At 38.8% G+C, this 12,933-nt stretch overlaps 1 protein-coding gene across 1 annotated transcript in view; it reads right to left on the bottom strand.

Annotated features, from left to right (window-relative positions):
• Positions 1 to 6,931: 6,931 nt before the first annotated feature.
• The window catches only part of JPH1 (junctophilin 1), a gene marked incomplete at its 5' end in the record, with an annotated part of 44,249 nt that continues 38,247 nt past the window's right edge, over positions 6,932 to 12,933 (bottom strand). The window contains 2 exons of the mRNA XM_008944371.1: positions 6,932 to 7,526; positions 7,701 to 7,796. Of these exons, the coding sequence (XP_008942619.1) occupies positions 7,716 to 7,796 (81 nt within the window). The remainder of the gene's footprint in view (positions 7,527 to 7,700; positions 7,797 to 12,933) is intronic.

A 12,933-nucleotide genomic window follows, 5' to 3' on the forward strand; every position in this document is an offset into this window, starting at 1 on the left:
GAAGTTTGTATGATTATATACTGGTTTGATTTTTTTCTTCTTTTATCACATCTTTATTAATAGCAGGAAAATCCCATTGTATAAAAAGTGTTTTTCTTCGAGAGGTTTCAGACAAGGAGTCAGTAAAACATACTGGTACCATGTCTGCATCGCTGATTTCTTTCAGTGGAACTCCAGGCAGCCTCCTGTAACAGCAAGCTGCTGTTTACTGCAGGTTTTGGACACAGACGTTTTCCTGAACATTTACTCAAGGGGTGCATCCTGGTAACTTTGATTATTCTCACAATAATCAAAGTTACCTGTATGAAAGCCTACGCAATACCTTCAGCTGAGGAAACGGAAGGGATGGGCAACTCTGCTGGCTTTGCAGCCCTGACGATTCCTTGGAGTTACTTCCTGGGTCGTCTTTGTGCTCGCAGCTATCTTTGCTGTGCTTCAGAGTGACGTTCCTGCAGGACTGCCTGAAGCCCCCAGTGCTTCTTGCCTGCTCCTGCACCACACACCTCCTCCAGGCTGGCATTTGGGAGTTTTAGCCAGTTGTCCCCTCTGCTCATGTGCGCACTCGGTTGAAGTCCTCCCGTTCTTCCGGACTCACTACAGCTCATGTTTTCTTCTTCCTCCTGCCGGGCTTGTCCTAAAGTACTCCTACCTTATTTTTGCAGTAATTCCTCGTCTGAAGTTTCTCTTCCTCCTGTGTGATTTATGTGTTCCTGGAGAGAAGGGCTCATGCTCTAGTTCCCCAGATCCCTCCCCTTGCAGCTCTGCGTAATGCCCAGGTTCCATCAGGGTGAGTATGGAAGGGGCTGTATGGAACGCTGGGCACGCTCAATCCGTAATCTTGGCCAGAATAAAAACAAACCTCACCTGAAATCCTACCATTTCCATAGTAAACTAACTCAAAGGCATTATTCTTACAATTAGAACGTTCTCCTTCGTGCCTAACTTGGATCTTAATTTTCATGCAATTTAAGTCCATCTATTTGTGTCTTGATCCCTATGGCCATGGAAAGCAGCTCTCTAGACGGGCTGTTTGTGTACTGATGACAGCTACTTCTCAGTCTTCTACCCTCTTCATATTCCTATTTAACAAACTTGAGTTTCTTCTGTGTCTGGTATCATCCATTTTCTTAATCTTTTTTCTCCCCAGGCAGTCCTTTTCCCTCTAACACACATAGGTCCCCACACGGTCCCTGCTTGGACGCGTTCCTGGGCAAACCAAAAAGCAGGAGGGCTGGGCTGGGTGATCTGAGAGATCCCCCCCAGCCCCCGCTGTGATCCTGTGCTCCGTGATGCTGCCTTCGCCGTTTCCATGGCAGCTGATCCCATCCTCTCCTGACTTTCTCATCAGCGGCCTAAACAAAATCTAGAACTCTCATAATTAAAATGGAATGCAGTTTAGAGTAATTTTGAAAACTGGGTGTTATTACATGACAAAAGTACTTTGCAGCTAAAAGTAGATAAGTAATTAAGCACCATTATCTCGAATTATGATGCTTTCAGAGGTATTCTGTGGAACATGCCCTGAACGCAGTAAAACTGCAGTGTTAAATACAGTCAATGACATTGTTCCAGAAGCACAGAATGCAATGGTTTAACGAACTCAGAGTCACTGCAGCCTGATTTTAACTTTTTCCCTGTCCTTCCTTAAAAGCACTCTCAGTTCAAGCATTTCAGCTGTGTGCCCTTGGAATCAGACCTGGGTTTGGATTCCGACTGAAATACCAAAATCAGAGCCTGTGGCTCCAATGGCTGATCCAAAATCCAGATCCAAATGCTTCCAACCTTCTGGGCCAGATTCAGCATTTCCATAGGCTGCCGTTTTCAGCGTAGTGTGTGTTTTCCTTCCATCTCCTCCATGCCCCTCCCCACAAATATCTTTGAATAGTAACTGTGGGGGGTTCAGGAGCTGGAATTTTTTTTCTAGTAGGTCATTCAGTGTAGACTAAGGACTTCAGATACAGGCAGCCTTTCTCAGAATCCTTGGCCAAGATCTGTCTTTCGTGGTGTATTACGGTGTCTCTGCCAAGCTGCTATTTGGTGAACCAGTTTAGAAATCTGAGAGAGAGATCTCCTCTCTCAAATTCATGTATTGATCTCAGAAGAATTCAGGTACTGTCATGGACAAACATACACGTTATTATTGTGAAAGGTAACACCTGGAATTTTCCTCCTTGACTATATTCTGCATTTTCTTCCAATTTGGATAAATCAGCATAAAAAAAAAAAAAAAAAGAGTTCAAAAGCTATGGCTTAAAGCCTATAATTAACCTCTCTCTTTTATTGCTCTTTACTTAATTAACATTGAAGCCACTTAAAAATGTAAAACCTAGTCCTTGCCTAAATATATCTGTCCCAATTTCCATAGAGCTGTCCAATTAATCCGTGTAAGACATGAAGGAACACATATGAAAGCTGAGGCAAGTGAGCAACCCCAGTTTTCCAACAGAGGATGTATTTTATTCCATCTAACAATCTACATGTTTGTCTGTCAAGTCCAGAAATCATCATACCACACTGTCCCAGCAGATCACAACCCTCAGGAGGACTCCTTGGTCTCCTGAGCTGAGAATTAGCTTCAGCTGCAAGGCCAGTCTTTTTCACAGGCTTCCTGTGGGCATTGCTGGCAGTTTGTAACCAGCCTACACCAGATTCTTTCCTCAGCGGTGACGGTGTTAGGCTGGTTTCTGTGAATTATGAAGAGCCATGACAAATCTGTCTGCAGCATTTTCAGTCATTTTCTTTCCAGTTCCCACCTACTGTGTCTAAATCACTGTCCTGTTACAGGGGACCACAAGTATAGATTTGAAACTGGAATCCAGTTGCAGGCACCAGTACCAGCAGGATGCAGAAGCCTGGCCCCAGCCCGAAGCCAGGACACGGCTCCCCGTGCCCTGCTGCGCCCGGGAGCCAGTGCTGACCTGGGGGCAGCTGGCTGTGTGGGGGGAAGAGCAGAGTAAATGGAATTGGGTAGAGCTGGGGGGTGGGAGGGCAGTGAAGGACGAAAGATAATTTTAAAAATAGTGAAAGCACAGTAAAAATCCAGCCCAAACCATTTCAAGGATGAGAAGGAAAATCCTATTCTTTTCCACCACTGAAAAACTTCAAAACCTTCCTCTTGGAGTCATGGCATTCAATATACTGCAAGTTTCCACCCAAGATCACCAGGAAAACACTGTGAAAAACATTAGCTGAAACAAACACATTGACATGATGAAGTTTAGATTACCAGATCACAAAACTCTGTTCCCGGCTTTTGGTTTCCTTCTCCCAGCAAACAAACTGAAGAAACACGAGTGATTCTAACAAATTCTTGCCACCAGCTTCATTTTTGCTATTGGTTTTATAGGGCTGAGGGATCTGTTCAGCTGTTACAGGAACAGTCACAACATAAACTGTTTAGATAGGGGATGTTTTTGCTTTTTCCTCCTAGTCTAAAAGCCACTGATGTTACAGACAGTTTTTTTTTAAAGATGCTTTGTAAGGAAACTACATTTACCTCCTACAATGGCAGGAAGTGTGGAGTCTCTGATTTTCCAGTTTCTGCGACTAGCAGAAAAAAAGAAATGAGATAGATATGCAGCTTCTTCCTCAAACTTAACATAATTAATATTTTTTTCTTGTTTCTCTGAATATTAAATGAATGAGAAGACTACTTCACTTGAAAGGCTCATTTAATTTCCCTTCTCTTCATGTGCCTTGTTTACTGAATTCCATTTCCACAGAAGAGCAGTATGTAGAACTGTCTCTCCTGACTAAATGGTTCAAATGAGCTATAAGTAAGACATTTAGATATAATTCACAACCACGCTTTATTAACAACATTAAAGATGTTTAGTTAGTAACTAAGAATGTTACTGTAGCTCGGTAAGTAAAGAATTTCTGCAGGCTTTTATTGCTAGATTCTTTGTCAGAATCTTTTAATATTGTGTAACTGTATCTTAAAAGAGCTTTTCATAGACATGCAATGTGTCATTAAAAGTTATGTAAATAACTATTTCAAGACTTTTAATCAAATGCTCGTGAAGAGGCATTTAATTCCTTTAAAGTCAGCATTAAGTGGTAGTAAAGATTTTTTTAAACATAAGTTTGTACCTGAAAGGCAAATTGTAGTCTTGGAATTGTCAGGGAATTTTTGCTTTCAAACCAAATCCCTCTGTTTGGAAAGAAAATGGGGAAGTTTCCACACTTCTTGAAACCGTATTGCTTTGCTGGTGGGAAGGCAAAGAACTACATATGCTAAGTAAAGGAAGGACTAGAATGTTCATAGAACTTAAGAAATATTTCATGTCAACTTTACTTTTATTATTGACCATGTTATGTGCAATGTAGATCACAAAATGTCAGAGAAGAGCTGTCTCAGTGCACTTTAAATTTTTCTGGCATTATAATTATTTCTGCTTATTTTTCTTGAGAATTTATTTTTCTTTACTTGAAGAGCCAAGAACTTTCTTTAGGGAGTGGCTCATTGCATAGAAAATACAAATTCTTAAAGTTAAGTTCCATGCTGAAAGAACAAGACAGTAATAATTACTTCCTAAAGTTTCCATTAAATTATGTTTCCATTAACTTGGTACTACTAAGAAAACTTGCTCTCTTTCTCAACTAAACATTAATATTTCAGTACAGTTGGCTAGTAACCTGAACTAGAACCACAGAAAACAAAATTCTCAGCTGATTTACTTGTTCAGAGGATGTGGTGGCTTTAAGACAGCTGTAATGGTTAATTTCCTCTGTGTAGAATATTGACTCACAAACTTCATGTTAATTTTGGATCTGTGAAGACTTGGAGGAGGGATGTCTAAGAAAGCTGTTGATTCACTTTCATGAACAGCTGTTAATGGACTAGTCAACTCACCGATTAAAACCAGATTAATTAAAACACCCCAGTAGTGGGAATACAATTTAAGATTCTAAGTTTATAAAAATACAAAACCCTGTATCAGAAGATAAAAGAAGGCATATCAGGAAATGCCTTTTTTAAAAATGTATTTTACTTTTGTTTCACGGAATCACTTTGCTGAAAACAGTAACACAGAATGATTCCAGAGTGGCCAGGACTTCACCCACTTCCCTGCTCCCCTCCTCGTTTATGGAATTTGTTAGAAAAACTGTTTCCATAGAGTGAACAAAGTAATTCATAAACAGGAAAAACTAGTCTGAAACTCTATTAATAACCAACTTATTTTTATTAGAGCAAATACAGTTGTGAAAACTGTACATTTTACATTTTGGGTCAAGAATTAAAAATAAACTCATAGATAAAGAGTTCATTCTTTGACAGCAAGAAACTGTAAATAGACAAAATGACATTTTAAAGTACATTGGCAGGCTTCATTGTGCTGTCCAAAATGTAGTGTACAGTATAACAACCAATTATAAATAGCCTTTCATGTAAAATACAGCTGTGCACATTTTAGAAAAATACCAACAATTTGTTTGAGCTTTGTCTTAAAAAAGCTTATAAATCATACATATTTATAAATGGTACTAACATGCTTACTTAAATTTATAAACATTTTCATAAGCTTTGTAACCCATTATTTCCAGAGCATAACGTATTTTATCGTTTAGTAGGAATTAAATACATCAGTTACAAAACTACCTCCCCATGTAAGGAGACAGGGTGATTTCAACTGTTGGATGGAACATTTTACTTCTGCCAAGGCTCACACAGTAAATTTTGAGATTTTTTCCCATTTAAAAATTACTTTCCTAAATTTAAAACCAAATTTAAACTTTTTTTTTTTTTTTTTAAATAATACGTATATAAGTTTTAATTTGCTCTCTTTCTGCTTTCTTCTTTATCCACACTGGTCAAAACACAGGATCCTCAACACACTTCTGTAAAAAACACCAGGGTGTTACTGCCCTACTCGTGCTGCTCTGCTGCACAACACTCAGTCCACACCTGTGTTACTCCAATAACCTGCACCAAAAGATGCACTCATGCACTTTGCTAATGCTAATGTACTTTGTAAGAACGTCGACCATTAAACCATGCAAACACTTAGAAAGTTTACAAACAGGTTCAAAAACTATTTTGTATGAAAGATTTTCTAATAGAAATAAAATAAACCATAATACAAGCCCTTTGCTTTTTGTAGCTTTAAAATATTCACTTGTCAAATGATCACACCACATGTTTTCAGTAAATAAGCATGCTTTTGATTAATATAGGGTATAATAATTACAGTATAATGGCACATAAAAAGAAACATGATCACATTGTTTGAACAAAGGACTTAAGACAAACTTTCCAAATGAAAATTTTGAGGCTTTTTAAGTGCTGAGGTAAAATTATAAATGTACTTTAAAGACACTGAAGGCAACAAATTGATGAACAATCACTTAATGTTTCTAAATGCTCTACCTGAATGTATTCAACACAAATCTACTACTTTAAAAGTATGATTATTTATTGTGAGCACTACTTAGCTTAACTGTCACTGGCATAAATGTGCACTCAGACACGACTTTATTTTAACTGCTGGAAAAATGCCTCAGTGTTGAAACATAATAATTAATTCAAATCACCAATTGTCACAGCACCAGAATTAAAAAAAGAAAAAAAAAAATCAACATGCAAACGCCGTGTCTCATCTTTCTTGGCTTATTCAGGTATTCCACCTATTGTTCAGAATGTGCTGATGTCAGCTTAAGATTCTTATTCTATTTTTATGAAAAATTTCCTTGCTACTGGCATAAGCATTTGAGCACTTTTAGGAAGGTATCAACATCTTTAAATTTCATGGTCATGGTATATTACTTATTAAACCTTAAAGCAAAATGGCTCTTGAGGTTTAGGAAAATGAATTTAAGAATTTTATCTTCAGTTCAGAAAAATATTTCAATTTGCTGCTCCTGCTGCTAGGCAGAACTGGTAGCTTCCTCCAGGCTGGACTACAGGTTATGGGTATACATCAAATTTCAAAACCAACGAATGAACAGAATCATGCACAGGCAAATGAAATTCAATTTCCCAGAACACTGCAGAAGATGTTGAAAGCAGCAGGGAATGGAATAAGACTGGTGACTGATGCTGCTAACTATTTCTTCTAATGAGATAGGAGTGAATTCTGGAATCACTTCCACAGCAACAGAATCCTCTGACCACATTCCTCTGGCAGTTGTTTTCCCATCTCCCCACTAAACACATCAGACAGTAAAATAGTAAGGCAGCTGTTAGCTTCCATCAACAAAAAGTGCAGCTCCATCCATTCTCAGTTTAGTCACACTGCTGGACACATGGAGAAGCCAACGCACTTCACTGGTAGGGCTGCTTCAGCAGATTACTTTCTTTGTTTTCCAACATGGCTCCTTGCTTCAGCTTCCAGAGGACCCCAAAGCCACGAGCCATCAGCAGAGACACTGATCTGGGCCCCTGGCTGAATTTTCCAAGATTCATCTCTCTTGCATCCCATCCTAATTCCAAGCCTCCTTCCCTGAGTATGACAGGTGCCATTTAAAAGGCTGATGACACAACTGCAGAGAACTGTGGGCTAACACCACTAGTTGCCATGACTTCACTGAAGGGTCAAAACAGTTACATTATTAAATAACTATGTTGAATCACATTCAGGCATAGCTAAAATTAAAGTAGGGAACATTAAACGTATGCAAAGAAATTAAATATTAAATCTTTATCATTTGAGGTGGGGTAGATATGGTGACTTTGTATGAAAAAAAAAGACCTTTCTTACCTTTCCTAATTCCAATCAAGTTAGAAAATGGACAAAAAGAATGGCTAAACCAATATTCAACAGCATTACCAGGGCAATCATGACTGAGTTAGGGCCCTGCAAATAAAATAAAGATATTAGAATTAATGCAACCTTACACACAGTGCACAGCAATGAACATGACCTGACTTTATAATTTCTACCAGTCTGGACCATCCTTTGAAGTATTATCTAAATATTAAGGCTAGACTCTGCTCCTGAAACACAGCCACTACCCCTGACGTTCAGGTGAGCCAAATATGTGTGAAAATGAGCTGGATGAGTACAGGTGAGAGTGTATTATCACACTGCTCTTCATCACACTGAGATTAGACCAGCTGACAAATGCAACTGCACAAGCTAAGGAAAACAAACCCATCCGCACAAAACTGGTGTAAAATCAATTTAAAATACATCAAAGCAACTAACTTGAACTACTTTAGGAAAGGTGGAATGCTGCTCTTCATCCTTACAGTAGGCTCCTCCTCTAATCCCAACCCGTTTCAAAACAGACATGACAATGTGTTTTATGAAGAAAAATACCCTTTTTTGATAAACAAAGGGGAAGAAACAGTTACCTAACATTGCACTAACACACACAGCAATACTTCCATTACAGGTTAAATAGCAGTTTTACACCTGCAAAATTAAGCTTGTTTTGATTTACTCTGTCACTTACCTTACAGACCTATGTATTGAAGACATGAAAAGTCAAAGCACTCCTTCTCTTCCTAGCTAGAGGCAAACTTTGTTAGGAAACGTAATCACCACATAGTTTTAGTCTTACTGCGAAGCCAGAGAACAAAGCTTTCAATTCTTTTCAGCAATTTTGGATAATTTTACTTAAAAGACGGATTCCTTCTAATGAGCAACTTGAAATAACAGCTTTAACAGATGGAAGTTCTCAGTTCTTTTCTTCTTCCTAACATATTTGGTTTACTACAATGTATTTTCACAAAAATTTGTATACACTTATACTTTAAGGTTGCACATCTATTTACTGTAAATAGAAACTGAAAAACTCTTAACTCAGGAAATACTTTCCTAAACCAAAGAAAGCCCACCACAAAAATCTCTGCAGATTGTCTTCTCAGCTACAAATACATAAGGACCACTGGCTGGCATAAGAAGGCATATACTTCATTAGAAATCCCAGCATGTTTTTCGCTTTCCACACGGGACACGCCTTGCTAAAGTTCATTATGCTTCATGACAACGCCAACATTAGCTATATAATTTGTGGAATGCTAAGGTGTAAGAACTTGCTATTATTAATCTTCTGCAGCAGTGTAACTGGCAAGCTAAACAGTGCTTGTGTCACTTTTATAACCCCTGGTCTCCTCTGGAAGTCTCATTGGACCCTTCCCCCCAGAGCACACGCTGGCACAGCTGTCACACGGCGGACCAGGCAGGGACCAGGTTCCTGACCCACGTGAAGTACTCCTTAAATCTCTGGGCAGTCTAACCCAAATCAGCACCTCCTCCAACCATAAAAGCCATAGAGTTCCCTTTGCACCTGTCCAGAAGGACCTGTTCACATCCTGAGGGGTCAGTCATCCAAGTTCAAACAATGACTGAGACTACCATTGTGCTGTAGGTTGCCATAAGGGCAATGGTATTGGCAGCAGCAGTTACATTTTGCCTAATGGCAGAATGTTTAAAATACTCATTAGGAAATTGAAGATTAGGTTTAAGGTCACCTTAGTAAAAGGGATTTTGAATAACAAGGATACTTACTTGCCAGTGACCATTTGGGTCACAGAACAGCAGTGGAACCACTAGGTGGATTTCACACGTCCCTTCCAACCCAAGCCATTCTATGCTGCTATGATTCTAAAAGGGACTCCCCCCGTGTGATCAGAATCAGGTCAACAGTTCCTTTAGAGTTTGGGATCACACCTGAAGATTTTACAGTGACACTGCACCAGGAATTGCAAGGAAGTAGCTAATTGTGAAGATCGTTGCCTAGTATCATTAAAATTCATCAGGATTTGGCCATCTGATTTGTGTATTTGAAAATCACATCCACAGAAATCAAGTGGATTTACTACTACTGAAGAAAAATTTGGACCTATGGGGACTTCACTGGAGCCAGGCAGGAACTCATTCATTACCTGAAATATGTCCTGAAACAGCATCCTGATAGCTGCACGACAGCTTCTGTCTGAGTTAGAAGCTGGGATCTGCAGCTCAAACAGCATTAGTGCAGTCTTAAGGAACTGAAGCCTGGTGGAGTGGGAGGGGACTCTGCTGATGCACCTGTCAGTCAGGTTAGGTGTAACAACCTCACCAGAATAATGAGGCTGGGGTCTGAATCAAGAATTCTCATCTCCAAAGGCAGAGGAAAGTGACACCTTAAGAACCGCATTGTTGATTTTATATGAAGATCAAAGAAAAATGGGTTATTTGTTTATGATACTGACTCTATGCTTTATACATAGAGAAGTAAATATCATTTCTTTTAGCCACTTTGCTTCCTCTTGTGATAACTACAAATTTCAGTCCAGAGCAGAATTTCCTGATGTGCTAAAAAATGATCAAATGGTATTTGTGGAGCACATGGTTATTATGCAACAGACTACTACCTGGTTTTGTAGACAGGTAGGAAATGAGCATTTAATGCTCTAAGACAAATACCATAAATAAGACTTTAGAGTCCTGCAAGGGCTTAAAATAGCAACCCCCAAAATTAGTCTGAATAGTTCAAGAGTGACTAGAACAGGTGCACTGAAGAAGCTGAAGTAGAAAAATTCCAGCCCTGCTTAAAAACTGCCCTTTCAGCTTCTAGTAACTCACACGCTTATGTAGTTAAAAATATAACTACACAGTTTTTACGAAAGCTACTTTCCTACAGTGTAGTGCCACAAAATATTCAGACTAGTTTTGTAATCCCACTGCATTAGGAGTGTCCATTCAATTTAGCATAAAGCTGTTGCTCAGATGTTTTGTTTGTTTAGGACCATACAAACGCTGATCTATATTCTTTACCAACTGGGTGTTGACTGAACAAAGAGATGAGAGTAGAAGCACACTGGGTAACATTCAGCAAAGCTTATTGGTATAAGATACAGGTAAAAACCATGCTAAACATTCTGTGTGGTTGTGAAAAAATGACAATATAGTGGAACACTTGTGTCTGGGCTTGTACCTGACCTAAGGCAACACCTGGACACGTAGCAGGGAAATAAAATGTGAGTTCATGAACGTACACGACAATTCAATCTGACTTTTTACCCAAATCCAAGATAGTCTCAAATTAGCTCATATTCATATTCAAGGATAGCAGCATGCAAGCTGATACTGGGACTAGAAGCTGCTAACAAGCAAAAAAAAAGACAGAAATAACAGTTAGTGCTGGTTTGTGGTCAAGTTGTCTCCGTGCCACTTTACACTGCTGTAAATCGAAGGTAATTTGAAGGTGCCTAATTCTCAGTGAAACACATGATTTACCTTTCATTTCTCTAGGGTAGATCCCTGAAAACAGACAGTTATTTTGGAGCAGCTGACGAATGATGACTTTGCCATCGTGCTTTATGCATGCTTTCAACTTGACTCTTTCCTATGACATCTGAAATGGTTTTTAACTTTGATATCTGAGCATCAGAAACTAAGCATCCAAACACATTTATATGTGTGGCAGAAAAAGCATGTGCTGATATTTTTCAAGGATAATGTCAGAAACGTGGATATCTCGAGAATCAATACTATTCCTACAGCTAACCTATGGTATAGATGATATTCAATGCAGTTCTTATGTATGTAAGATCCACAGAAAATCCAAAACATTAATTTGATTACTAAAACAGCTGCTGCAGACTTTTCTGTACTTTAAAATTTACGTTAAAGTCTGTGTTTCACTCATATATGAGAAATGGCTTTGATTTAGATACATGGAAGAAAGGAATTAAAACCTTACATTCGTTGTCTGTGTTCCTAATGCATTCTCACTGGAAACTTGAAAAAAGTACAGCACAATTTTATACAGCACTTTCAGAAACTCTGAAAGTGCTCAATAAATATTATAGATTAATTTTTGCATTCCAAAACCACATTTTATCATTCTCTTTTCATAAGTGTGAGAGTTCTTTTTGCTTTATATTCCCTAACAAATACATTTTAAAACCTCTATGGAAAATCTAAGGCAGATTTACTCTCAAACCACAACAAAGTAATTTGTCAGAACGACGATAAAGCAAGTGCAATTACTGACTAAAATGAAGTAATTCCCCTGTGTAACCCTAGAATTCTGCAGTCTCTGGACATTTGGAAGTGTTTGGGGTAAAGAGAAATTCACTGATCTGGCTTCTGCTCAGTAGCTGTGAACTCTTAGGTTAGCCACAACACAACTCCAGCACATTACTGAGCTCAGTCCAGGGGCACTGCAGAACAGCCAGTGTTTTTCTGCATTTGAAAGGTGATACTAAAAATGAAAAGTCTCCAAGCACTGTTAACAGTCAGGCTGTACTAAGTCTCTCCCTCAGCATACTAGGCCAGTAACAGACTCCCTTCTGCTTTAATTGTTCTAGGATTTTCACTCATTTCAGCATTTAAAGAAAATGAGGATGTAGGAAATTTATTCTACAAGGACAAATTTAGAGACACGTATGGTAATTCACCTTTGAAAAAAACACATCGACATGTATCTTAAGATGCCATTATAATAAAAGCAAGTTCCTGAACTCTACCTTCACTCCTTATTGAAATGCAGATAGTAAGATTAATACAATTAGGGTGCTCCAAATGAAGCAGAGGGACAGCTCCCAGATGACCTGTAATATCAGTAAACAAACAGTAGCTAATGTACAGTGTCTCATCACTTTTCTGCCTTCTGTGATAAGAGGCTAGAGGTTCACGGTCCCTACCCTGATTATTCCAGGTCAATAAACGGTTGTTCAGGTGCCCTGCTTGGTTTTTTAAGGCGAAGACTCCCTCTGCTCCAAACCATTATTTGGTTTGGGTGGAATGTAGGAAAATAAGAACTATTTCTAGCCACTTATTGCACCAGAGCTGAACAAAAAATTCCAATCTAGTCTAAATTTCTGTGCATGCTCACTCAACATTCACAAGCTTGATGGCTTTGTGTTACCCTATATAGAAGTTATATCTGTGAGATTTGAAAGGTCAAAGGGCTGTTATCAGCTGTAATACAGATTTGCAGCTTACAAAACCACTGTGACCATCTACTTTGATCCGCACAGAACAGGAGATAATCTTC

Source organism: Merops nubicus, unplaced genomic scaffold (genome assembly GCF_000691845.1).
Source record: "Merops nubicus isolate BGI_N331 unplaced genomic scaffold, ASM69184v1 scaffold16427, whole genome shotgun sequence".
NCBI lineage: Eukaryota > Metazoa > Chordata > Aves > Coraciiformes > Meropidae > Merops > Merops nubicus.